Below are 27638 nucleotides of genomic sequence, written 5' to 3'. Positions count from 1 at the left end.
AATCAATTAATGGCACAAATGCCGATACTAATAATAAACTTGAAGATAATAAAAACTTTCAATAAAATCCTACAAGCCGGTTGACTTTGTCATTGTTTACAAAATAAAACAAGCAACAAATATCTAAGAAGGGAAATCCAAATCCAAACTCAATAAAAGCCTTCTCAACGTCTGATAAAGGAACAAGTGATCAGGGGGGAAGTAGGAACTTCACTTCAAAGGAATGAACCTGGAAGAGTGAGTAGCACCAATACCAGGCCTTCCGTGCTTGACAGGCTTGTAACTTATGGAGAACTCAGCAAGATAATGGCTAATCATTTCAGGCTTGATCTCAACCTGATTGAATGTCTTGCCATTGTAAACCCCAATAATGCTCCCAATCATTTCAGGTACAATGATCATGTTCCGAAGGTGAGTTCTGACTGGCTCCGGCTTCTCACCAGGTGGGGCCTCCCTTTTCTAATCACCAGGAAAACCAAAATAAATACAAATTTGCACTCACAAATATATGCAGACACTAAACCGGCATGCTTCTCAAAGCAGAACATTATCCACATGCAACGACAGACATATTTTAAAACAAGTCATGCGTATTTAAAACTAAATAACAAGTCATGCGTAATTTCATAAAACAAGTCGTTACATTGACAAAGAAGTAATACTAAGAGTTTGAAGAATTTAAAACTACAAGTAAAATCACTACAAAAATGTCAATAGGTCAAGCACAGCAAAAACAGAAGTCATCCACTCAAAAAGAGAGCATAAACCGCCAAATTTGGAATTGTCCCTATGTAGCTATCCCTCCATAGAAATGAAATAAGGAACAATGGAAGCTCAACCAATTTCATGCTATTTCACCACTACCATCACATACAACTCCCAAGAAGCCCCAGAGGCCCAGCCGAGAAAACAAGGGTTCGGAGTGGAATGGATAAATAATCGTCTCAAGAATGCTGACTTGGGTCATGCACTGGAGGACTCTCCACTCTTTTACCAATTAATATCCACTTTCTAGGAACCAACAAATGCAACAATCCAGAGTAAAACCGGCAAGTCAAGAAAGTCAAATCAATCAAACCTTTTTAAAATAAAAATAAAGTTCCTCCACCCTCCCCCATTTATTAAACAGCATGATATATTCATGTGCAGCAAGGAAAAAAGTATGATGGAAAAATCAGTTGTAGAAAACAAATATAATAATCTTATATTAGTTCTATACTAGAAAGAAAATATTCTCTAAAATGTGAGAAAAAATGTAATGTATGGGAAGTTTACTCTTAAAATAAATAACATGGAAATGCAACAAAGAAGATAGAAAAAAACAGTCTTAGAGATGAATGATGTTATATTCAATATTTTTCGGGAAAAAAAGTATATCATTACAGAAACTGAATTTGTTAGCAATATTTGCTAGAACATGAATTACTTAAAATAAGGGTTCTATTGCATATACTAACAGGAAAACAAGTTAAAATGAAGACCAATCGGAAACTTTCTGTGGAACATGTAGACATTTTGTATCCTACATCCCTTGATGCAAAAGAAAGGCATCTGCTTCAACACTAAAGCTACAAAAGACTTATTTTCATTTATTCCAAACATCCACCAAAACCAACAAAATTGACCTCCAATCTTGCTCATTTCTACAATAATTCTATATGAATTTATTAATCATCAGGAGCACAGCAATCCAGGTTGCAAGTACAATAATTGATAAGTTGATAATACACACATCTAATTTATTACAAATTTAAACCCATAATTAAAAATACCAAACACTAAAAAAACTCAAACAATGTCTCAGAAATTCAGCCAAAGACAAGGTAAAACACAAGCACGCACACACATGGTAAGAGTACTTACAGCTTTGCGCAGCTTCTTGATCAATGCCATTGGCTTCCTTTTCAAACCCCTCTGAAACCTGAACCCATTCCATCACCCACAAAAATAAAACTGCATTAGCCATAACCAGCATCCACTGCATATACTCATACATAAAGAGATACGAACACATGCTACACCCTTACCGATACATATGCACATATCAATTACACACACATACATATTTTAAGCACACGCACATAAAAAGAATTCGATTAATCATAATTAATACCCAATGCATAAAGAGTTAAAAGACATAGATGCATATCTGAGTGTACCTTCTACGAGCCCTGGCAGGGAAGAGCTTAACGAGCTCATCAGTAGACATGTCAAGAAGAGCATCCAAATCGACGCCTTTGAAGCTGAACTTCTTGAACGTCCTCTTCTTCGGCACTCCTGCCACCGCAACATCAGCTTCCACATCCGCCTAACCCACAAACCATCACAAGAGGCATTCAGTTTGTTTCCCGACAAAAACATACATAGAAAGTAGAGAATTGAAAAGGAGAAAACTTCATTAAAATCTGTCATTAGAGAAAGGGCTTGAGCTCACCATTTTTGCTGAAGACGAAGAAAAACCCTAACTCGCAGAGAGAGAATCGGCGACTGACTGGTGAAGTGGGCAGTAGAGGTATGGAAATTAGGGTTTTTGTGGTTAGGTTATATACGTCATTGAGATAATGGGTTATTTGTTGGTGGCAGCTGGGTCCAGCCCAACTATTCGTATCAGTCCGTTCTGGCCCTCTTTTGGCCCAAGCCTGGTGTTGGCATGGTGAGTCGGTAATGGGCTTGCCCAGTTGGACCAACCTATTATTTTTGTGATGTACATGTGGATTTCACGTGTAGTGCTTGCTCACATGTGCAATAAACGATCCAAATTATTTCCAATTAGATAACCTTAATATTTTTCTTATGATATGTTTACTTGAAATCAAAATGAAAATAAATCAAAATGATAAGAAATTGGAATGAGACAATAAGAAGTTCTCATTGAAGTATTAGTAGTTGTTTATAATTATAATGAGATTGAGATTTTAATTAAGATCAGAAGTTAGAGATTTGTATAATGAGAATGAGACCAATTCTCATCGAAATGTTCATTAATTTTTATGATTCGAAATAAAGCATGAATAGATGATTCACTATTCATTATCTTTTATATAAGTTTAGGATTGTTCATAGTTATGTTTGTTCTTATAAGCTTTCAGGCCTCCATAATACCAAAAAAAAAAAAGTTATTGCATAATTTTTTTAGAAGTTAACCGATCAATAATTTATCTCAATAATAACCATCTATGAACTGATTTTACTATCTATCTACAATCTATCGAAGATTGTATACTTTTTTTTTTTTTTGTTACAATCGGAGGCCAAGGAAAGAGGCCTAGAAGGGGGACCGGGGATTCAAAACCTAGTGAAGTGGGGGCAGCACAACTGCTTGGCCAACTGGCCTACCCAAGTCCTCAAAGATTGTATAATTTATGACTTGAGGATCAAGTCAAACTGATAACAAATTAGATTAGAGATCAAACTAATCTTATAATTGTATAGCGAAGCTTTTATAATGTATGCATACCATAGGTATACATTCCTATCAGATATACTTTTTTTTTTTTTTCTATCGAAATCAGATATACTTGCAATTGCATATAATTGTGGATCAAACCACAAATGGAAGGATATGGGCAAAGAGAGAAATAGAAACACACAAAAAGTTATTAGAACCTTTGATATTATGAAAGGATATATTTGAGAAATTAATGAATTTCCATTGATGCTTTCATCCATTAATGAAAGGATTCAAGTATATCTTATATGAATATAAGCCTATCGTATATAATAAAAAGCTAGGATTATAACAAATCCAAAGCTGCATTCCCTCTTATGTAAAAATAAACCTTTTAATTCCCAGTTGGAGATAAGTCATGTATACAATCCTTCACCTTTAGTTTACACAATTACCGGTCTATAGTCTACATAATCTATATATGTAGATATTATATTAAAGAGAACTTTCCTTCTTAACTAATATATAAAAATTGTATCGCCTGTGATAATTTATTTGGTTGTATACTTGTATGATAATTACATATACTTCCATTTCCTTTTTTTTTTTGTTGCCAATGGGTAAAATTCATTAAAGCCACAAGGGCAAAAACAAACAATACAAATTATACAACTGAAGGAAATTAACATAAGAAAGAACAAAACAGCAAAAAGAGCAGAACAACATAACAGACCAAGGAAAATAAAAAATAAAAAATAGACTACAGAAAGAACAAACTAGTCAAGGCCTCAAATATACAAATTCAAGTTCAACATCCAAATCATTTGAGTTAATTCAACTTAATGAATCTAATTTGTTACCTGCCGAGTCATGCAGATTTGTCTAGCACATCATACATACAAATATTCAATTTATAGACAAAACTTGTACTTTTCTCTTTAACTAAATTCACAGCCAAATGCTACTTGAAGAAGTGCAAACATGTCTAGATTTGTGTTTAACCAATTCAATCATGTCATGTTATAAATCCTATATGCTAATTTCAAAATTAAGCATCACAAACTATCACACTATTCAAATGTGTTCAACTTTTTTGACTTTTCAATTAAAATTTCAATACTCATTTCTTTTCGAAATTTCATGATTTTTGAACCAATTCACTCTTTTACGAAGCTACAATGATTCAACACCAAAAAGTAGCAAATCTCTTGAAAAGATTTTCTTAAAATCCTTTCAAACTCGAGCAAACTCCGAAGAAACCCTAGTTTTGACCAATCTAGCTTCAAATGCAAATTTCTCCCAATGCCCAACACCAAATTCCCCAAACAACGACTCCTTAGAAAGCTGAGGTTCTACCCTACACAACCCTCGAAACCTCACTAAAATCCATCAACTACAGCCCAAGTTACAGCCATCACAAATCGAGTGAGAAACACACCCAAAACTCATTTACAAAGTTCCAAGCCCAAAAGCGTCGGCAGCCTCAAGCGGTCAAAAGCCTAATCCCAGCCTCGTCCAAACTATCATTGTCAACCGCAGATAAGCCTCGCATCCAAAGGCCCATATTTAAATATTTTCCGAGGTGGCGATCCGCGTCTGACTGCTTTCGACCAATCAGCGCTCAGCATTACATTCACCTTCTCACTATATTAGCCACCTTCCCAACTGTTTATTCCCCCATAATCCCATTTTCTCTGCTCCACCGATAAACGAAAAACAAGAAGAGCCATTTCGCTTCCGAGATATCGGGTCCGATTCGAGTCGCTGAGTTACGCCATGGCTAAGAGTGACGTGGTTTCAGCCGTCGATGCCAAAGCCGCCGCCAAGGCCAAGAAGCCGAGATCGCCGCCTGCTCACCCTCCGTTTCTCGAGGTATGGTAGTAAATATATATCGTATCGGTTTTCGTTTTTGTTGTTGTTTTTACCATTTTGCCCTCTGCTCTGTGTTTGGAGACGCTAATCTTGGCGTGGTTTTGTTGGTAATTAGATGATTACGGAGGCGATTGTGGCGCTGAAGGAGAGGACAGGGTCGAGCCAGTACGCGATCACCAAGTTCGTGGAGGAGAAGCACAAGCAGTTGCCTCAGAGCTTCCGGAAGCTTCTTCTCTTCCACCTCAAGAAGCTTGTCGCTTCTGGAAAGCTCGTCAAGGTCAAGAACTCCTTCAAGCTCGCTCCGATCAAGGAGAAACCGGCCGATTCCAAGCCCAAAAATTCAGCTCCGGCGGTTGCCAAGCCCAAGCCCAAAACAGTTGCTAAGCCCAAGGCGAAGACGGTCGCTAAGCCCAAGACGGTGGCCAAGGTTGCGGCGAAGCCCAAGGCTAAGAAGCCGGCTGCTAAGCCAAAAGCGGTGGTGAAGCCGAAGGCGACGGCGAAAGCGAAGCCAGCGGCGGCTAAGCCTGCTGCTAAGGCGGCGAGAACATCGACGAGGACTTCACCGGGAAAGAAGGTGGAGGCGACGAAGGCGAAGAAGCCAACGCTGGCGAGAGCTGTGAAGAAGCCGAAGAGCGTGAAATCACCGGCGAAGAAGAAGCTTCAGCCGAAGAAGGCCAAGAAGTGAGTGTCCGAGAGAAACTTGTTTGGCAGGGGCAGTTTGTGTAAATTTGTTTGGGTTGTGAGGGTAGGCTGGGAATGGACAAGAAGCATAGCGTGTGACACAGGGTTTGTAGTTTTTTTTTTTTTTAACAACTTTCTTGGTTGCTGTTTGGTGACTTTGTAATATGAGTTTAGATAAGATGCTAATTGTTGATGAATGATGAGTAATGCTTTTCACATATCATATATATATATATATATAATGTTACAACTTATAAGTAACAACATCAAAGTCTGGCAAAATTGGCTGATGAATGATGAGTAATGCTTTTCACATATTATATATATATATAATATGTTACAAGTAACAACATCAAAGTCTTGCCAGATTGGCGTTCACATTCTTTAAAATCAAAGAGAAGACTCAAACGTGATGGTTAATCATATTGATTAGTGTTTGGTACACATTGACATTGTATAAGATCCACGTTCAGCTGCACAAACTGTGAGGAAGAAGAACATGAACATGGCAGTTGATCTCCATATGGTCTCATTTGGGCTTCGAATCTGCCACCAGGCCCATCACTAAATGGGCTAACCTACCACCTACATGGGCTGATGTGTTTTTAAGTGGTAACAAGTTGATGCGCTTGTGGTGTATTTGTCTGTGTTTCAGACTCCAGCCCTGGGAACTGTCCAATATCGTGGCCTTTAAGTGGTTGAAACTCATTCTGTAAACCAACTGCAAACTCTTCTGGACGGCCTCCACTACTTTGGAAATAGTCTGCAATCTGTGTATTCAGAAAACCAATCCACCTCAAGATTGAATGAAGCTAAAATCACAACTTCAACATTCTGGAAACACATAACTCAGCTAAACAAGAAGCCATGCAGTGTGTGTATATCTGGTATGCAATGTCACCATAAGATATGTATAATAATGTATGCAAACAATACCAGAAGATTTTTTTTTTCTGTATTTCTGATGTATATGTTACTCGCAGCTTGCTTGTAATGAGATTCTCATTCATAATTAAAAATAGATAAAATAAAACCGAAGAGGCACACTTACATGATTGGCAAGAGCCATTCCACTTAAGGCTGCCGACTCTACGTTTGAACCCAGTAACCAGTCACCACATATACCAGCCCTTCCATGAGGATCAAAGATGCAGGGGATACCAGGTGTATTAGTTGGAAGAGCAGCACCCCTGCATATCCCACAACATTCTGAATTATACAAGCAGTTCCTATAAGTATGTATACATAACCTGTTCCAAAGCATGAGTTTTAATTGGAAAATATTTCTGGTTATTAAACACCACGTATCAATCCTGTGAATAAAATCATGGCTACCTATCTAACATGTTTGACAATTCCTCAGTTAACACAATTTTCTACAGCCTTACTTCAAGGTTCCAATTAAGTTACCAAGACCCAATTGAACATGATAACTACGTATCCAGTAAAAATATCGCTAAAGTATAGCTTCTCACCATAGCTGAATTCGAGTATAAAAGGGTCTCTGAAGTGATCCTTTACGTAATCCTAGTGCATCTTCAACACCTGCAAGCATGGCTGCCTTCACCTTCTCTGCTGTGGCATTTGGTATATTCTCCTGTTAATCAACAATTGGTGCAACATTATTTCTATAAAAATGTAACCAGAAAAAGACCTAAACATAATGGATGCAGGCAAAAAAAAAAGTTATTTAGACACATTTACATAAACACACAAAAGAAAAAGATATATCCTCATTCTTTTCTTATTCTTCAACATATTTCCTTGTTTATTAAGTTAATGATGCTTCATGGACTTATTCTACAGGATTTACTACCAAAAAACTAATTTGAATTATAAGTACACAATATCAAGGTACTCGCCATCAAAACAAAAAGAAATAATGTTGTTTAAATAAGTTTGATATCATCCAAAGTTCCAAACGAATGTAGTTCTACCAGTCAGCTAACAAAGTATGATCTGTGGCAATTCTGTGGTCTAAATTGGAATCCATATAACTGACATTCATTTCATTTCAAGTTATGGTCCAAGACATGCACACTCTTGAGTGAACAGGTGCTTTTATTTGGGTTGAAACAAACCTGTGGAACCTTGTTCCGCTTTGCGTAAGCTGCAGTACTGAGAAAGGTCCAACAGTGAGGGCCATCAGTATGGGAACCCGGGAGTTTTTTGGTATTATTTGCCATCCATGATATGGAATCAACCCCTTTTACAAAAGCTCCTTCAAAAGGAAATGTGCCATTGCCAGGAATTTGAAGAGGATCCTCAAATGCTGCAAGGAGGGCCCATATAGAACTCAATTCCAGCCTCTACCAGCATAACAGAAGTTCCAGAAGGACGTTAGAAGGATACACTTCAAGACAATTCAATCATGACAAAAAGTGATTGAATTTGAATATGTGGTGTCAAATGAACTGAACATATAGGTTTTAGATATACCTTCATTTGCCCAGCAATTAGGGGTAAGCCCGATGTTGCAAGCAAGCGGTTTGCACATTTACCTGTTGGTGAGGCAGAGAACTAAAAATTCAAACAAAATAAAAGGGTATATATGCATGCACAAGAATATAGACAAGGGATGTTGGGAATATGAAGGAAAGCCACCATACTCATGGTCTCCATATGATGTGAAGATACAGTAGCAACAGAAAACTAAACATAAAAGTAATCATGAAGGCACTATGTTACCATTATGTGCAATAACAATTGAATCAAACTGCCCACAAGGTTTTCCATTCTCACTCAGGTGCCACATCCCATTAAACGGCTCAAGTTTACTTATCCAGGAAGGTCTCACCACATTAATCATGTCAGTCTGCACCAAGTGTCAACATTTTAATTAGCTATGATGAACATCAAGAGGAATTGAGGGACTAAAAGCAGAATGGTTAGAATGCTAACAGAAGTGTTATGGCTGACGATAGCATAAAGTTTCAGCCTATAGCCATAACTAACTTTAGACTATTGTATTAACTCCTGAAGGTAGTCCTGATATATTTCTCTAATGTAATGGCTGTTAATCAATAAACTCATCATATCTTAACAAGTCCAACTATGCCATTGAAGCAACTAAATGAAATTCTCATATCTTAACAAGTCTAGCCATGCCATTGAAGCAACTAAATTTTATGCTTACAGATATGAAGCTTTGAGTTTCAACCATCATCATACCATTTCTATGCCTAAAAATGATGATTAATATACCAACAAAAAATACAAAAAGAAAACAAGAAAACTAGAAGGGTGGTTAAATTACCTGAGACAGTAACGAGTCAGCAATGGGGCGCATTCCATTAACACCTATATATCTTGGAGGAGAAGATGGAAGTGGAACAAAATGACCACCCACTTCAAGCTCTCCTATTGTACCCTGCCATTCTCGAACCAGACCTCGCTCCAACCAACCTTGAACCATCTCAGCAAACCGAGGATCACTGACAGTAAAGAACTGAGCTGCATGATCAAATATCAGAAGCTGAGGATCTACTATCCTGGTTCCCATTCTCCCTCCCAAACCATGAACCCCCTGTGATAGCAAATCATTGTTAGTGGCAAGTTTGGAACCACATATCCAACTTTCAAAATTATAATGTGGTAATCATAACTAAATATGTATTCATTGATTTTGGAGCACTCAATTGGGTTCTCGGAAATTGAGAGAATTATTATATAAAGACCCTCTTGTTTTAGAAGAAAAAGTAACTAGCATAGTAAAAGCCTAAAAGGAGTAAGCTTCTCACCAATGAAAATGAGAGTAAAAAAATAAAGCTAATCTGGGATTATATTAGAATTCTTCTCTACAATGCAAGAAACTGACGTTCTCAAAATTCACACACACACACACACCAAAATGATAAAATTCAGAAAACCCCACTAAACACAAACGAAAATGATAAAATTTCAGCAAACCCACAATAAGTAAAACGTTGCTAATCACAGAAAGCTAAAAACTTGAAGGAAATAAGAGGCCAACCGTGTCAAAGACGGTGGAGCGGACGCCGCGTTTCTCCAGATAGAGAGCACAAGCGAGACCAGCCATGCCTCCACCAATTATACCAACAATGGGGTCGTCAGGTATTGGAGTGGTGAAAGTGACCTGCTCTTGGTTGAATGTTTTCTTTATTACTGACCTTCTTGAGGTACCATATGATTTTTTTCGGTTCCTGGAGGTGGGTCTTTGGCTACTTTTTCTGGGTGTTGGTTTGGGTTGGGAAGAGAAGGTTATAGTTAAGGGTTTATGGGTTTTGAGGGGTTGGAGGATGAGAGAAGAGTGAAAGTAGCAGAGCATGGTTACCTGGTTTGGGAAGAGTTTTTGGAGGGAGAGAGATTATACAATAGGGATGGGTAGGTGTAGACTGAGATTGTAGAGTAAAGCTCACTTGGCCCAGTTTAGGCTTTAGCCATCTTCAAAACTCTCTTAACTAATTGGTATAAATTGTAATCTTATAAAATTGGTAAACTTGAATAGATAACATTTCCCTATCGCCAAGCTCTTAACTATAAATAGTAACACCAACTAACTACGAAAAAAACTTTCATGAGACAATGCAATGCTATATGTTTTGTATATATTTTTCTTGTCACGAATTCACGATGGAAAAATAAACACATTAAATATATAAGATCTTCTAATTAAGCATATTGGCATTTTGGTCTAGTAATATCTGAAGAATACTAATTTTTTATTTCATTACGGAGTTCGTTGGTTTGATTGTTTCTATTGGAATCTCAAAAAATGAAAAAACTATGTGAAACATGTTTGAGAACGCATTTTCTTGACATTATTATTTCACACAAACTATGGAAAACAAATTTTTTGCACATACCAGAATGGTTAACCTTTTTTTTATATATAACACGATATGTACGAGTTCCGGTTTAACTTACAAAACATATACAATTCACAACAACACAAACCACGTAAACAAGTCATTGTTGAGGAAAGAAAACAGGGCATTTCCCTTCAGTACATCCAAATGTAACCACTAAATTCAAAACCGTTTCCCACTTGAAATTAGAAAAGGCTTTCAAGTTCATGATTTAAACTGAGGTTTATATTTCTCTGCTCAGCGTTCGTAGGGGCTGTTTCTGTTGCTTCCTTTTCTTGTTTCGATTGGTCTTTGACTTTGCTGCTATTGCCAGTACTGGTACTGCGGCGTCTATTGGACTGAGCCTTACTGTTGGGAGTCGTGGATGCAGTGCATTCTTCTTTCAGACTACCAAGACTGTGACGCTGCGCCCGAGGACAAATTCTTCCCTTTTCCTCTGGAGACGAATGTACTACATTGGAATCACCGCAGCTCTTTCTCCGGCTTAGACTGTTTAGTTTTGGTGATTTTGGCCGAGTAAGTGGAAGCTGGCATCAGATACAAGCATAAGAGGTTTTCATCTCAAAACAAAAGCAGAGTTCAATACACTCTCTCTCTTTCACACACAAAGGAATTAACAAGGAATTGCTACAGGTGCTAAATTGCAAATTGAACTCCAAATTTAAGTTGAAGTGTAAAACACAATGCTATACATCACTCAGACTAGGATTATCTCCATAGATAAAGGTAACTCCTAGTCCTTGAATACAGATTAATTGCATTGTCAAACATTTAATTCCAAGTACCCGTTCTTTACTTTTATTTTCAGTCAACCTGTGTATCAGAAGTTTCTTTCGCTAATTTCAATACAATTTAGAACTTGAAAGGAGTCGACAAAATCAACACGACTTGGATACCTACCTTCTTGCGTTCAGGCTTAGGAGGAGGCGGCTCATAATAGAAACTAGGAACCGGTTTTGCTTTGATCACCAAGGACTTCCTCAGCTGCTTGAGGGCTGCTTCTTGCTCTTCCTGAAAGTGTAATTAAAAAAAACGTAAAATATGATTTTTCAAACAGTTCTCATCATATGCACAACAAGAAACACCCAAAAGAAAACAGAGATCCTTAAGACACCCACACACAATCGACACAATGCACAATAAATTAAATGATACTACATGATGTGATGTACCTTGATCCTCGCTTCATACTGCATTCTCTCTGCCTCCAAAGCTTGGTGTTTCTCCCCTAACTTCATGTAGAACTAGATGAAGGTAATCATAATAGTAATAAGTTAGATGCAATATGATTGGTTCGCAAGATACACATCAGTCACTTGTTTAATTAAGCTAATACCTCCTTCCTTTTCTCAATACGTTCATAGATTCTAAATGAGGGAGCTTGTCCAACTGTAACCTTGTATTTAGGTGTCCTCACAGATGCAGCAGTTCTATGCTTGGATAAGGATAATCCAAACCGGATGTAAAACAATTCTAACAGATGATATAATCAAAGAAACTCAAATTTAAAACGCCAACAAAGGATACGATGAAGTAACAGACCAATTATCTTCTTCATCAGCATGCTTCTTACTATCAAGTTGCAAGCCCTTTTGTGATGACTGAGGTGAATTTGACTGAAATGAAATGCAAAGAATTTGGAAATCAGAGCAACCACCAAAGGTTGAATCGGAAACTGCCAAAGTGAGTCAAACAAAAAAGTGAACCAAAAAAGCATTTGTTGATAATTTTACCTGTGAACTCTTAGTAGCATTAGAAGACTGTGGACTCATTGAAGCATCAGGATGCTGTGGACTCTTAGTAGCATCAAGAGACTGTGAACTCTTAGTAGCAATAGGAGACTGTGCATCGCTGGAATTTGCTGAAGTGGTAGTTTCAGCCTCAGCGGTCTGTGCACATGTACCAGGCTTTTCAGTTGCCAGAGCAATGGGCTGAGGAACAGTCTGATTTGAATGCCCATTTCCGAAAGCAGCAGACTTTGAAGCAGGTGAGCTTGATATTTTATTGTCACTCGACTTCTGAGTTCCAGGTTTCTCGCTTTTACCCTCAGTCAAGTCATCATCAAGATTTGTGCTCTTAACAGCCAGCACGTCTTGCTTCTCAAGACATTCCCCCACAACTTTGTTTTCTTCCACATGGTCCTTCACCTTGTGATCCTTGGATTCGATACTTTCTTCTGAAATTTTGGGAGCAACAGGAACTTTACCAGGAACAAAACCACTTGAGGTCAATACAACACCATTAATAATCTTCCTCTCCACCTTTACACCATTAATTTCCCTCCCCATGACACTGCATGAGAAACGACAGGCTGAGCATCACGAGACTATAGGAAAGTTACATTACCATTGACACAAAAATCAAATAAGAATATTTGATGAGCTAAGATAAAATGACAAAACCAACAGATTTACTGATTTGCATGTATCTTCAAAGTGATCCCAAATTCTTCTATTAAAAGTGTATGGATTTTTATCTCTTGCAAACACAATTGACAACTGCCAAGCATGTAAAATTAAACTTCGACATTTTTGAGACCTATAAGCATCTCCCTATCCATGTCATAGTGCCAAAGACATCTTTTACCGATAATACATTAAAAAAAAAAACATTGCAACTTTTTTTATTTGGTGCTAACTTTACTATGTTCAGCATACTGCATGAAACATAATTACAAACCTGTAGCTTCAAAAGTTTATCAAGAAACACATGAACCAAAAAAGAAAGAAGAAAAAAGAGAGGCCTAAACAACCCAAAAATTGATCCAAAAACAAAATATAATCCTGTGGTGAACCTAAAAATGACTAGCAACTACAAGATTATAAAGCATAGCCTAACTGGAAAATGATGTGCTAGAGAAGTTATGCAAAAGGTATAGATCTGGAAAGAGAGAGAGAGAGAGGGGTTCATGTTGGAGATTCCTCTGTAAATTAGGATTTTCCATTCTAGCAGGGCGGATCGATAATCTTAAACATTCAAGCATTAATGTCTTACATAAAGTTATGTGTTCGTAGAAATCATCACATTTTTGCATAACTCTATTCTTTTCCATTTTGTTTTCACATTGAAAAAAAAAACAAAAAAACAAGTAAAAAGGGTACAAATCACCCGGAAGCTCCAAAGAAATGTGAATGGCAAAAGAAAAAAAAGAAGGAAAAAGGAGTAAATTAATTCATCTTCAAGTATAGTCCCGTTGATGAAGACAAATAGGAAAGCAATTACGTAAATAAAGGAAAAAAATCTAAATTTAATTGAACCAGCATCAAGAAAAATAAATAAAATAATAATTAATATGGCTAAAGTGACAATTATAAAAGCTAAAATAAAAGGTCCTCAAACTTATAAACAGAGGAGCTATTATTATTGTTATTTTCTTCATTGAATCTTGAGGGGTGGAGGGTGGCTTCAATTTGCAGGAAAAACCAAAAAGGCAATTAAACTTGATTGACCAAACAAATATGGGCAAAACAACCCACAAGCACAAAAGCATAGCCAAAAAAGGCTTTTTTTTTTATATTTCTAATAAGCTAGTATTCACATTCACTACACAAAAACGAAGACAATAAAAGGTCAATAATTTGAACCCACAGTCGGAAAAGAAAAAATATCCCATTTCTGAGCCAACGATCCCATTAAAATAACAAAAGAAAATACCCCCAAAAATGAAAAACTTCGTTTTGCAGCCAATAATGACAAAACAGCTAAATACCCAATTACCCATCAAAGGAAAACAAAAAACTAATGGGTAAAAGAGAAAGAGAGACCTCAAACTCAAAGCTTGCTTCGTTTTGCAGCTAACAATGACAAAACAGCTAATACCCAATCAACCATCAAAGGAAAACAAAAAACTAATGAGTAAAAGAGAAAGAGAGACCCTCAAGCTCAAAGCTTTGCGCCAAAAAGCTCAAATTGAAAGCCAAAACAATAGAGATCAAGACCAACATTGCAGAAATCCAAGAAAACAAACACATCAAAAACAATACCGAGAATGTGAGAGATTTATCTTACAGTTTCTGGTCCGATCTGACAAGATCTCCAACCCCCTGCCTCTCTTGCAAAACGTATGTATTTTTCTCTGTTTTTCTCTTTTTACTCTCAAGTTGAAGGGTCTCAATTCTCTCCAAGCTATTATTGTTTTGTTTTGGTTTTTTCTGCTGCTTTGTTTGTCTATATATAGACCGGTCTATTTAGTTTCAAACGCCGTTAAAGCCTTTATGTCTGTGGATGTGCTTTTGGTTTTTTTTTTTTTTTTTTTTTTTTTTTGTGTTTTTACTTTTTTTGTGACATTTAACTTTTAAAGGAGTTTGAAAATCTCTAAGAAAGATGGAGTCCTTAAAAATGTGGTATTGAGTATGACATGTAAATGCAGTGTTCTATTTTTGGTGTCTGGAAAAACAGAAAGTTGGGTTGGGTATTCAAAGCCAACCATCCATCACTTATCACTCCAATTTATTTGAATTTTGTTGAGAGAATAAAAGAACAAATCTTTAAAATGTTGAAAGAGGAAATTTCCCAAATAAAGAGGGAAACTTCTTTATGGGCAGGTAGATGTGATCATTAATTGAACATACCTACTTAATTCGGATAATTCCTATTCAAGAGGACACTTTGATGTTGCAAGTGAGTATATTCTAGAAACAAATAACTTGCTTTTTTCATAGACATCTTCTCTTTGTTTTATGGGAAGATGTATACAAACAAGATATTCAACAAAAAGAAGACTAAGATGGAATTAATATGTAAGTCGAGGATATGAGTGAAATATAGTATCAACATTTCAACTCATAATTGGATATGACACCATTGATACGGTTTTAATCTGATACAAATAAGATTAAAATTTTTTTAATTGATTTGTCTTAACTGGACAATGCATATTCTTGCTAAACATACACTTTGTTTCTAAGTTTTAATGTGTGGATTGAAGATAGTCCTATTTAGCTATCCTAGTTGTGCAATTTTAACCGCATAATTTATTACAAACTTTGAGTTTTTTTATTTTTTGAAAGAATTACAGTTTAGTCTTTCTAACATTTTTTATTTGAAAAAAATCTTATGACTTTTTTTTTCTAAATACAATCCTTTGATCATTGCCTTGTCAAAGAAATATGTTATTATTTTTTTATTTTTTGAGAGTATAGAGTATGGGTTAATCTCATACATTCCTAAGGTATATAATGAGGTTTGTGGAGGCTACAAATTAAATTTCAACTCTTAGAGCCCAAAATTTCATATTTAAAACATAATATAAAGTCAACAAACCAGGGCTTAACAAAAAAATAAAAATGTACTGTCGAACAATAAAAACTGCTCGTCGACTGCTCGGCGCCTTGTATGTATGAAAAAAATAAAAAATAATAGACTAATATTGTATAACATGAAATTGTTATAATATTATTAAATTTTAGTTAAAAATTTAAAAGTTTTAAAATTTTATTCGATATATTATAAAATTAAAAGACTTAAATGGAAGTCTTCCTTTAATTTTTTTAATAACTAATTTTCATACGTTAAGTTCCTACGGTAATAACTAATAACTAATTATTACCGCATAGTTTATAACGGACGTTGTGGGCACAAAAAACTATAGAGGGAACGTGGAAGCCGTAATGTCTGCGGCTAATGAGCCCAACATTCAACGTTCAACGTTATGCGGAGGGAAGTGGAATCTTGTTGAAAATAATTTATTTTACCTTATTTTAATATGTTTGTTTGTATTTTTGTAAATTGTAATTTAGTAATTTGCAAGATTATCGTATCTAAAAAAAGGAAATTGTAAGATTATCTCTACCTCAGAGTCAGAGGCCTAAAACGTGTTACAATGACCTCATCTTTTTCTTAGGCTAAATTGTCGGAGATTCCTCAAATGGGACAATTTATTTTTGAACTCACAATATTGCCCCTAAGCCCTTACATATAAGTATATAACATACTTTCTATTATACTCTTTCGATCATCCACTATTATAATCATACATCATTAGTATTTTAATATTTATGTTTTGACAAAAACTTACATATAATAAGTGTATACATCAACACTCTTACAACATGTTATGCACATGCTAATCATATAAACATTAATTATGAAAGAATAAATGTATATATTCATTACATGTAAGTTCATGTAATAAATTTTTAATTCACATAAACCCTCATTCAAACTATTTTGCTAGATTATTATTATTAAAAATATTTGGTTAGATGAGTTTTGTTCATCTGAAGGAGGATAATTCAAATTTAAAATTTCTCTAACATTTTGGAGAGAACTATAGGACAAATTAGTTGTTTTGATAATGAATATCTCATCATTGTTTTAGATCAACTCTCATTCTATAATATTTCATCTTTATATATAGAGTTTGATATTTCGGACCCACCCTCATTACTATAATTTTTTTTCCCTAGCATATATTACTTAAAATCTAGGTCTCACTTAAATAGGTATTGAATAGTGCGCAGGTGAAACACGAATATATATAAAATTGAATTCAACGATACTACGTACATAGCCAAGAAGAAAGTATATATATATGTGATTCTTATAGTACTACTGAGAGTAAATATATAGTAAATACACGTACTATAATCCATAAGGAAGCCCGTGAAAAATTAATTGCAATCCAACTTATGTATTTCACATGAAATTTCTGAAATATGGGAGGTTTGTGATGGGTTCGATCTAGCTGTACTATAATATATATATATATATACATTGTGCATATATATTGATTTAATTTAATATATATGCCATGTTTGTGAAAAAGCAGTAGCAATTAATTGGTGTTGGTACCATTATGCATACGCCTTAGCTAGCTTAGTCACTTTAAGTAAAGAAGATGATGGATTTTGCTTTGCTGCTTTTTGTATGTGTTTATATATATATATGTGTGTGTGTGTGTGTGTTTAAATTTGAAGCTAGCGATATATTAAGCAGAGGTTGGCATGCAACTTGGTACGTACTCTATCTAGGCACTAGGCAGCTTTCTCTCTCTCCAATTCTCCATTGTCATCATATTTCCCCACATCGATCATGAGTTTGTGCCTTTGCCATGTACTTATCAACTTTTTAAATTTTGTCCCCTCCAATATCAACCCGCCCTTTTCATTTTGAATTTGAAGAACATTTTTGAAGTGTGCATATATATATGGTATCTATGTTGGTCAAACTAGCAGTTCGCTAGGCTAGCTTGATATAAGATATCATATTTTTCATATTCTTATAGTGAAGACTAACTAGCTTTTCAAAGAGTGGTCAGTGCCTCAGTTGACTGCGGTGGAAAACAAAAGCAAGCAAATTTAGACTTCGGCCATTGTTATTAGTATTAATTGATGATTGATGAGTATATATGGACGTACAACGTACGTACGTACTGGTCATGAAAACTGCTTCGATCAATTCATTCAGTACTGAATCACTGTTATTTTTCCCCCCAACCACTTTTGCTTTCACTGCTTTACATATATATAACTGTAGGGACATGTAATTTTGGTTTTGGCTTTCACCAGCTAAATTATATATATAAAAATATAAAGGTTTTAGGCTTTATAGGTCTGGTGAAATGAGGGCCACGGCACCACTTTTTTAGCACAAACCCTTTAACCTAATTAAGGGGATAATGCATGGACCAAAACATTATGGAATGAAGGAATTCAAATAATATATAACTATAAAGAGGCATTTTTTGCATGCTGCTTCAGTTCACAGGTACAAGAGGACAGCAACAACCTACCTGCCAACAAGCCAAGCCAACAACGTTGCTAGCTTCTGAGGTGCTGATTAGAGTGGCTGAAAAAAGAATTTAATTAAATCATACTTTGAATCCAGCTCTCCTTAATTTCAAATCTCGTATCAACTTTTTGCTCAATCTTTTGAATGTTCCCCTCTTTTCAAAGGCTCGAGATATAAAGTCAAAAAGCTCAACATACATGTTTGTTTGTTTCCTTTAGAATTCAAATTTAATTTTTGCAATCCTACTTTCAAAGAAATTGAGAATTGACTAATGCTATACAACCTGCAGCAGTATACTTTATTAAGTTATTTTTATTTGTAAAGAAAAAATTGTACCCATTTCATCATATAGGTCCCGAATCTTGATCAATTTTATTGTACTGAAATTAAATATAAGAACAATGACCAATTGCATGTGCCACATTAATAGCTAGTCTTCTTCATATCGATCAACTATATTGCTAAAGGAAGCTAGCCAATTATGGCGCACCTAGTTCATGGAATTGACGTGAAGGGGAAAATTTGATGTATTTATTTATATGTACTTTTTTTTGCTACTTTCCTGACAATTTATTTATTTGGAAGAAATTAAAAAAGGTGGGTCTAAAATCTAAATATTAATTACATAGTATACTTATTATCAGAACCGGCCTGAAGACTCCACCAAACCCAAGCTGGGGCATGTATGAATAGAATTTATAGAATTTCAACCGACAGCTTCTTTATTTGGTCAGATTGTTTATTATCTAATTTATTTGGTCAGATCAATAATAAAACAGAATTGTTATAAATTTATATTATAATACTAAAACCAGTAAAAAATGAAGAATACATTAATTTCATCTACCTCTTTCAGCTTTTCGTTCGCCTAATTAAGTTGCTTTTAAAAATTTATTGGCTGAAATTACATGGGTTGTTGTAATAGCTTCTGTTGTGTCTATATGTGTGTGTATGTGTGTGTTGTGTAAATTAAATTAATTTACATTTTTTGGGAAGTCTAGAAGCTTTATAATTCAGTGTGAACCAGCTAATTAGCTTTGATGGGTGACTTTAGAATAATTCAGGATTAATTAATATAGTTAGGCCAAGTCTAGCTTCCTCCCATTCACATCATGAGGTTAACATGATAAATTCAATAGCCTTAATTGGGGGCATAATTAGTTTGACTTCATTGCTTAAATTATATACAAGAGGGTTATGGAATTAAGGTTCAAATTGACTTTAAACTTGAAACTTTAAACCAATGAGGAAATAGATTGACTTTCATAAAAATAGTTATTGTATATTCTAATTTGTCAAATCACCATCGTCGTCCATTTATTTCACATTCAGTTCAGACTTAACCTTATAAAATTTAGGGTGTATCGGGCTGCTTTCTGATCAGCCATCAATAAACTACACACAGAGGTTAGAGACTTAGAAGCTAACGCATTGATGTTTCTTTATGGGTGAGACTGAAGAAAGAGCTGCCTGGAGTTCCATACATTATGTTTCAAACACTTCAAGTAGATGGGACACATTAATGATGGCACTTATGACACAAACGAATGATGGATGAATATCAAAAAGTGAACCAGTAACATCAACAATTACTGATCCCACTTAACCAATTTATAGATTGTGGGTGCATTAGAATTAAGTGAGTTGTGTATTTACATTTGATTCTACAGTCTACACACACTAAAAAAAATTGTAAATCCACTATTATTTTACTTGAAATTAAAATTAAAAGTTAAATAAAAATAAAACACATAGAGACCCAACATAGAATCATGATGCTTAATTAACTTCTATTAGAAATCTTCTGCAAATCTTTTCTTCCAGAATATAACAATTTTAATGATGAGGATCAAGGAGGGTCATGAAAGAAATTAAAGTAATTAAGGATTAGTCGAGATTGTCGGTCGTTGACAAACAATCTCTGTATACAGAGACTAGTCATGGTCCTCATGGATGATTTTTGTTCATTACTTTGGCAAATTTAATTTGTTCTCTTTTACATTATAGATGGGGGACCATAAGAATTTGCACTCCCTATCTCCCAGGAAGCTTCATGAATCGATCATGATCATATGAAGTCTTAAACTAAAGGCTAAGCATGCATCAAAAACTAGTAAGTTCCAAGTCTTTTCGCATTTTGTCTTCGTAAAAGGTGGTAATTAAATTTCCAAACTTTTCTATGATAAATGAATATGTAAATCATTGAGTTCTAACTTATAAATAAGAATTTGTGTTTGGTTGTTTTTATTAGGTGGTAGTGTTGAGTAACAAAATAATCCAATTTTAAAATGATTTGTGTTTAATTTTATTTTATATACGTATATCATCTTATAATTAAACTTTTTTATCACTCTACACCGGGGTGTAGTAGAAGAACAAAAAATGTTTTCTCTGTTTGAAAAGGGTAATGAATGATAAGGAATATGAATATCCCACATTGTAATAGTACAAGATACATGAATAAGCCTGTCATTTCAAATTGTTGAGCCTGGTTTGAAAAGGACAATATTTGGGTCACTTCCAGGGGTATTTCAAGGTCACCTTATTTTCTTAAATTTCGATTTCGGCAATATGCTGCATGATCGAAACATTTCACTTTTTAGATAACCAATTAAAGATTATCTTTATAAAAAATCAAATCAATCAGAAATCGTTTGATTATATAACGGTTGTCAATTAAGTATAAAAAATTGATGGTTTTCAATTAAAAAGTGATTTTTTGACCAAACCATTGATTTTTTATATTTAAGCAACAACAGTTATATAACCAAATGATTTCCGATTGAGTTAATTTTTTACAGAGATGATTTAAAATAAGTAATTTAAAAAGTGAACAATTTCGATCATATACTGACATTACTGAAATTACGATTTTGGGAGAAGGAGTAACTTTGGGGTATCTCAGGGTGACCCAAGTAGTGTTCGTTTGAAAGGGTAATGAAGGATTGCAATAGTACACTATATATATATATATATATATACATGCATAAGGAGGTCCTTTCAAACTACCCCATATCTTCTCCATCAATCCCACTTTTGAAAATGACCATTCACAATAAAATTAATGGTTGTCACAATTTCTTGTTTGGCTCCATGTATTAATTTAACCAAACTTAAATCATTTTCTTAAACTCTCTCTCTCTCTCTATATATATATATATATATCTATGTCAATCTCATTCACCCAAGTACATATATTTTATTAAGACTTCACTCATCTTTCTCCATGGACACTTAGACTTTCGGTTTTCTTCTTTTGTTGACGAGCTAGTACGTCTTGGTTTCCACTTTTAAATATTCTTCTTCTTCTTCATTTCCTTGGTTATTTTTCACCAATTTGGTATATTGAGTACTACACTACTACTCTCTCTAATTAAGTCTTAACCTTAAAACATTAAGAGACATTCAAAGCAAAAATAAAACTATTTGTACCACATTTATCGATCACATCATTAACTACATCATGCAATAAATACACAATATTATGTAGCATTACTAGAGGGAGAGAGGTCTTCCTCATTTTTTATTATTTTTTTTATTTTATCTGAGAGATCTTCCACACTTGGAAATATGATTAATTCAACCAAATTACATGGTGAGTGGGCTTTGGGAAGAGCTCAAACCAAAAGTATTCTCTATTCTAGCCCAACATCAAATTGTGTCCTTGGAGTTTGGACTAACTTGTGGTTTGGGCTTTGAGCTTTTGGAACAAGGTCGCCACAGCTTTGGGACTAAAATGACTAAAGCCTAAAACCAGGCCCACAATGTACTACCAAATATAACGGCCTCCGCTACTTCGGATCCTAACTGTCAGACTGACTCCGTCCACGGGCCAATCACCGAGCACCACGTATTCTCTCCCAATTGGGACCTCCACCAATACTCCCGCCATTATAAACCCCCACCGGTAACGGAATCCCGCTACGTTTTCCGAGCAAATTGATGAATTATTCCGTCCTCGACGGTTTGAGAGAGGTTGAGCAAAATGGCGACAGCTCAAATGCAGAGAGTTGCTGCAGTACCGCACACGCAAGCCGTTGAGACCCAGAAGAAGAACAGAATTCAGGTTTCCAATACCAAGAAACCGCTCTTCTTTTACGTCAATCTTGCTAAGGTATGTAAATATATAATCTTTTCTTTTTATTCTCGCTGATTTGCTTTCATAATTTTATTTTGGTTAATTTTCTGAGTGAGTGAGTAACACAAATATGGGAATTTGTAGGGATATTAAGAAATTATTGTTTTCTTTGCTTGTTGAGAAAATGTAGGAAATGTGGGATTGGTTAGGAACTTAATTTATTTAACAAAAGAAAAAAATTTAGTACAATAGTTAATTTATGGAAATGTACGGATCAGAATTATGAAACCATAGGATTGATCGGTTCTTTGGAAAAGATTATGGTCTTTTGGAAGCGATAGAAGGAAAATAAGATTTTCTTTAATATTTATTTGGATGATTCCAGTAAATTTCAAGATGGGAGAGCTTGTATTTCATGTGTTTTGGATCTATATTTCTTGTTTACATTGTTTTTCATTTGATGCAGAGGTATATAGAGCAGCACAATGAGGTTGAGCTCTCTGCCTTGGGAATGGGTACATTTTTTGAAGATAATTTCTCAGTATATTTTTTTTTTTGAAGTATCTATATAATCTTGTTTGGGTTGCCAAGAAAGTAACACAAAAGAAGAGAATTCATTTTATAATGCAGTGTGCTTAGTCTAACTAGTTGAATCGGGCATGGTGGAATGTACTTTTGTTGCCTTTTTTTTTAAAAAAAAAAAATCCTTAGAGATAACTAAGATAAAAATTCTAATTTATGTTCTTTTCCTGCATTGTTTAAGAAACTAAATGGAGGCTGATTATTTTGATTACCTCAGTGTAATTTCATGATGAACTCCCTACTTACTTTTAATTGAAAAGGTAACAGTGACCGGAAGCTCTAAACATTTTGTAATTGACAATGGTTTGAGTCTTGACCGTGTCCACTGAAGTACTAAATGGAGCTACTGAAATTTCTGCCAGCCAACGGAAAACATTTGACAATGAACTTTAACTGCTCCTAATTGCCTTTTTTGTTGTTCGGAAGCTGTGATTATGTCCTTCTAATATTCTGCACTTATGTTATAACAGCAATCACTACAGTTGTTACTATCACTGAGATTTTGAAGAACAATGGACTGGCTATTGAGAAGAGTAAGAAATTCCTCTTAATTTCAACAAGCATGTAACAAAATTATGGTGGTAGCTGATTTGATTATCTTTGTATGTGGGACTGAACAGGGGTGTCCACATCTACTGTTGGCATGAAAGATGAGAACAAGGGTCGTTTCGTGCAGAAGGCTAAGGTGGGTTTCTTTAGTTTAGGGTTTTTAAGTTGGATTAAGCATTTCATGTGACCTTTCCATTTGGCTTCTGATATACATTTTTTTTTTAAATTTTAGATTGAGATTGTGCTGGGGAAGTCTGAAAAATTTGACTCTATAATGAGTGCTGCTGCAGTTGCTCCAGAGTCAGTCGCTGAGGGAGAAAATGACAACAAACAGTAGATGCTTCCTACGGTGCATTGCTGTAGTTTAATATTCACATTCTTTTTACTCTCTGCCTGAGTAGAGATAAGTAGGATAGTAGGTAGATGATTCTTTTGAAGTTGCTAGTACGAAATAGTAACGAGAGTAGAGAAAACAATTATCATAAATGAGATGGCAGTGCAGAGAGGTTGCAGTGATACGCTACTCTTTAATTTCATACTTCCGCAGAGAATTGTAAAGATCTTCTCTGTTATCTTACTGTTTCCTTCTGGATTTGTAATGTTTTCATCATACCACACAAAATGTTGATGATTGAATGGCCAATTAGGAAAAAATTATACTGACCCTATTTCTCAGATCTGCCTGCTTGATTTGTGATGGCTTATTTTCTTTTCTTAAAAAAAAAAAATCTCAAATTAGGTCTTAGCATCTATATGAATTATGAAAAAAGGGTTTCTTTGTTTCTTGCTTACAAGATTGTGCTCTTGTGATCTGAAACTTCTAAGTTTTCTCAGTCTGAGATCTCACCGAATTACAAAGGTAATTAAAAAGGATTTCATGATGGGTTTGACAGTCACAATTGCATTCATGTTCAGTTTGTAAATGCCAAGCAGTTTTTTCCTCGACAAAAGTTTCAAAGAAGTAGAAAGGTCTCGTCATAGATTTAAGTTTACTATTACCTATAGAGTGGATGAGTAAGGTACTCAGGTTTCATCAAAAGATTTTATAAGGTATAAAGATTGCTTGAATACAGCCTAATAAATTATCAGGTAGAAGCTAGCTTGGCTCTGTTTTGATATCATTCATTCTGATCTTCATGTACATATATACATATTGATATCATCTCTTATAGTAGCTTAGCTTATCCTCCATAGAGAAGCACTTTTAGGGCAACACTTTAAAGGTAAATTCATTGTGATCCTCATATGTTTTGTTGCTTATTTTATTTCTCTTCTAATTTGTGGTAGAGCATATGGATGACATTCCACTTAATTCATTACATAATAAGGTAATTACTTTGAATATCTGTACTGACATAGTGACATGCATGCTGAACTTAGATAGTTCATTCTAATTTCATTCCTTGACATCTTATATGTTATGATATTCAAGTTTTGGGAAGTATATGAATGTAGTGAGTGGACTAGGCAGGTTGGCTTAGGTGGAGACTTGTACTTATGTCATTGAGATATATTTCTTTAACACAGGAGTTTGTTGAAGCAATATGACGTTTGTTAATAAATGGGTTTTACCATATTGGACGGTGCCAATATTTTGTCATGTATGACTGTATAGTCACAATGGGATGTAATGTTTTATTTGTCAAATTTCATCTTATTTAAAACCCTCAATAGATGCTTGTGGTAAAAAGAAATGTGTGATTCTCTGCAATCTTTAGTTTTTCTGTTTAGATTTTAGAATTTCCTTTGTGTAAAATTGAGGAATATCAATTTATACACTACTTATAACCTCAGTTTTGGAGGGTGAGGAAATGAGTTAGGATTAAAATAGGTCAAGGGTTCGATCCCTTCCAATGTAATCAAAATAAACTAGTTGATTCTATTTAGCAAAACAGGGAGACTTTAAAACTTGGTCCAACTTTGAAAACCGGGTGCGGTTTTCTTGAGTAAAGTGCAATTTTGGCAAGTCCTTTACTCGGATCATGCACAGACAAATTTCCAGAACCGCACTCATAAATTTTGTTTGTCGTTTCCTAATGGGCCAGATTCTAGATAATTTGGCATTGAAGTCCTTTCATTGTTTTATAACTTGGGTTTTCTCGCTTGAGAGTTCAGAGGTAACTGGCATTTTGAGGTTCTGAGTAAGAATTGACTAGATTTTTCTCTTTGGACTGCTTGGCCACCATTGACGATTCCTAGGGCTTTTATCAAAACCATAGGGATTTATCCATCTGTGAAGTTCCACAATGTCTTCGGAGGATCTCTTTAGGTATCGTTAAATCTTGATCTTTGTTAGCCATTACGCCATTGTCAATGTTCTTCCTTTGTGTATTTGCTTTACATCAAGGATAAAATATTGTCTTGCTAGTGTTTGTTTTTTTTTTTTCTCTTTATCTAATATCATCTTGATCTTTGTTTAGTCATGTCTAAAATGATGATAGATCTGAATTTAGTGAACAAAATATTAGCTCTCTTGTGATATATTATTGTTTGAACCTGGGATTATTTTGTTTGTTTTAGACTGCTGTTAGCCTTTTCTTTCTTGATTACGGCGGTATCTAATGTGGTCTTGGGTTATAAAATTGGATGACATTTATAAGATGTATTAGTATTAATGCATCGCTTTTTAAGCAGCATGGATTCTGCAGTTGCCACTAGATCTGAAGTTTTCACTAGATCTGCATTTTGCCATTAGATCTGAAGTTTTCACTAGATCTGCATTTTGCCATTAGATCTGGAGTTGCCATTATACCTAATAAGTTTTATGATGGAAGCTGCCCATAGTGTCACACATTGCTTTCTGAACTTTTTAGATAACCATGATGTTATGCCATATCCGCTATATGTTTATGCCTGAACAGTCCTAAGATTGTATGCATCTGATGTTAATCCGAATGAACCACTTTTATGGTATACTTTCTTGTTTTCATGTATTTTCTGTTATTAATGTGGTGAGCTTACATATGTGTGTGTGTGTGACCATGTCATTTGTTGCATGCCAGATTCTGCAAGAACAAGAAAGTGTGTTTTGCTTGTTGCTTGTTGGCATTTACCATTATAGAGAAAGTTAGGGCCTATTGTTCTAAGTACCCCTCATCAACCAATTATATCAGTTTTAACTTGTCTCTACTCAGCACAAGGTCAAACTTTAAATGACAGATGACTGAGGTTTACAAGGAAATTCAGCCGTCAGATTTCTTGCAAACTTTCACAGAATGTTACAACACCACTTCTTTTTCTGTTGGCTTGATAAGTTTTGAGCCAAGGAATAACAACACTTAGATGCAACCAAAAATACCTTGCTACTCTTACTCTTTGTGTTTTAGACTTAGAAAATGGACCTTCTGGTTTTATTAGCAGACTTTATACTCTTCGGAATGTGCACTTTGGTATTTTCAATTTAAGGGTGCTAAAGACTATAGGCCGAAGGTCCCTTCTTAATAGCACTGAAATAGGGAGATACCTTAGGCTCCTTAAACTAACGTTTTTAGCCCTTCTATTATGCCCGTAGGACTTTATTAAGGATACGCTAACACTCTCTTAACCTCATAAGGAAAAGCAGGAGCTACCCCCTCCCCCTCCCCCTCCGGCTGAGTCATATGGCTGTCTATCGATAACGAGGGCTGCCTACCTCTTCTGGTTCACCTTCCCTTGGCATGGGCAACCCAAGAAAAAGAAGCCTCGAAAGACCTCACTTCTACACAAGTTAAAAACTATGCAACAGATAGTAGCACTCTTTTCCTGAGATTATTGATAGTTGGAAGCACAATGCTATAAACCTGTGAAACAGATGCATCCATCTAAAGGTCACCAAAGAAGGGTCACCTTTTTCTCTGTATTTTGGAGCTCTTACAAGCAAATTCAGAACAATACATGATACCCTTTTTAAAAATGTTTTTGTCTGCCTTTTAAACTGTTTTGAACTAAT

At 35.1% G+C, this 27638-nt stretch overlaps 5 protein-coding genes across 5 annotated transcripts; 2 read left to right on the top strand and 3 right to left on the bottom strand.

Moving 5' to 3' along the window:
* Positions 1–25: 25 nt before the first annotated feature.
* Positions 26–2531, bottom strand: LOC147280795 (small ribosomal subunit protein uS19x-like). The gene is made up of 4 exons (XM_086246613.1): positions 2435–2531; positions 2160–2308; positions 1864–1921; positions 26–459 (listed from the first exon to the last, which is right to left on the bottom strand). Exons 1-4 carry the CDS (start codon positions 2435–2437, stop codon positions 211–213), a joined length of 459 nt encoding a protein of 152 aa, XP_086102739.1. The 5' UTR covers positions 2438–2531; the 3' UTR covers positions 26–210.
* Positions 2532–5080: 2549 nt separating this feature from the next.
* LOC147280794 (histone H1.2-like) lies at positions 5081–6168 on the top strand. The gene is made up of 2 exons (XM_086247742.1): positions 5081–5260; positions 5376–6168. Exons 1-2 carry the CDS (start codon positions 5165–5167, stop codon positions 5943–5945), a joined length of 666 nt encoding a protein of 221 aa, XP_086103868.1. The 5' UTR covers positions 5081–5164; the 3' UTR covers positions 5946–6168.
* A 60-nt stretch (positions 6169–6228) lies between these two features.
* On the bottom strand, positions 6229–10351 carry LOC147280793 (FAD/NAD(P)-binding oxidoreductase family protein). Its single transcript, XM_086247741.1, has 8 exons — positions 9915–10351; positions 9198–9467; positions 8630–8756; positions 8381–8442; positions 8023–8250; positions 7417–7538; positions 6993–7131; positions 6229–6711 (listed from the first exon to the last, which is right to left on the bottom strand). Exons 1-8 carry the CDS (start codon positions 10227–10229, stop codon positions 6547–6549), a joined length of 1428 nt encoding a protein of 475 aa, XP_086103867.1. The 5' UTR covers positions 10230–10351; the 3' UTR covers positions 6229–6546.
* A 421-nt stretch (positions 10352–10772) lies between these two features.
* LOC147280792 (uncharacterized) lies at positions 10773–14922 on the bottom strand. The gene is made up of 7 exons (XM_086247295.1): positions 14779–14922; positions 12504–13062; positions 12298–12386; positions 12107–12200; positions 11943–12014; positions 11671–11781; positions 10773–11297 (listed from the first exon to the last, which is right to left on the bottom strand). The coding sequence occupies exons 2-7, from the start codon at positions 13056–13058 to the stop codon at positions 10956–10958; spliced, it is 1263 nt and encodes a 420-aa protein (XP_086103421.1). The 5' UTR covers positions 13059–13062; positions 14779–14922; the 3' UTR covers positions 10773–10955.
* Positions 14923–22376: 7454 nt separating this feature from the next.
* Positions 22377–24359, top strand: LOC147280791 (uncharacterized protein At2g34160-like). Its single transcript, XM_086246889.1, has 5 exons — positions 22377–22615; positions 23046–23094; positions 23632–23694; positions 23782–23846; positions 23943–24359. The coding sequence occupies exons 1-5, from the start codon at positions 22487–22489 to the stop codon at positions 24045–24047; spliced, it is 411 nt and encodes a 136-aa protein (XP_086103015.1). The 5' UTR covers positions 22377–22486; the 3' UTR covers positions 24048–24359.
* The last annotated feature ends 3279 nt before the right edge of the window (positions 24360–27638 follow it).

Source organism: Dryas octopetala, chromosome 6, assembly GCF_963921425.1.
Source record: "Dryas octopetala chromosome 6, drDryOcto1.1, whole genome shotgun sequence".
In the NCBI taxonomy this organism is placed as follows: domain Eukaryota; kingdom Viridiplantae; phylum Streptophyta; class Magnoliopsida; order Rosales; family Rosaceae; genus Dryas; species Dryas octopetala.
Note: the sequence above shows the minus strand (reverse complement) of the source record. Positions and strands in the feature narration are given on the sequence as shown.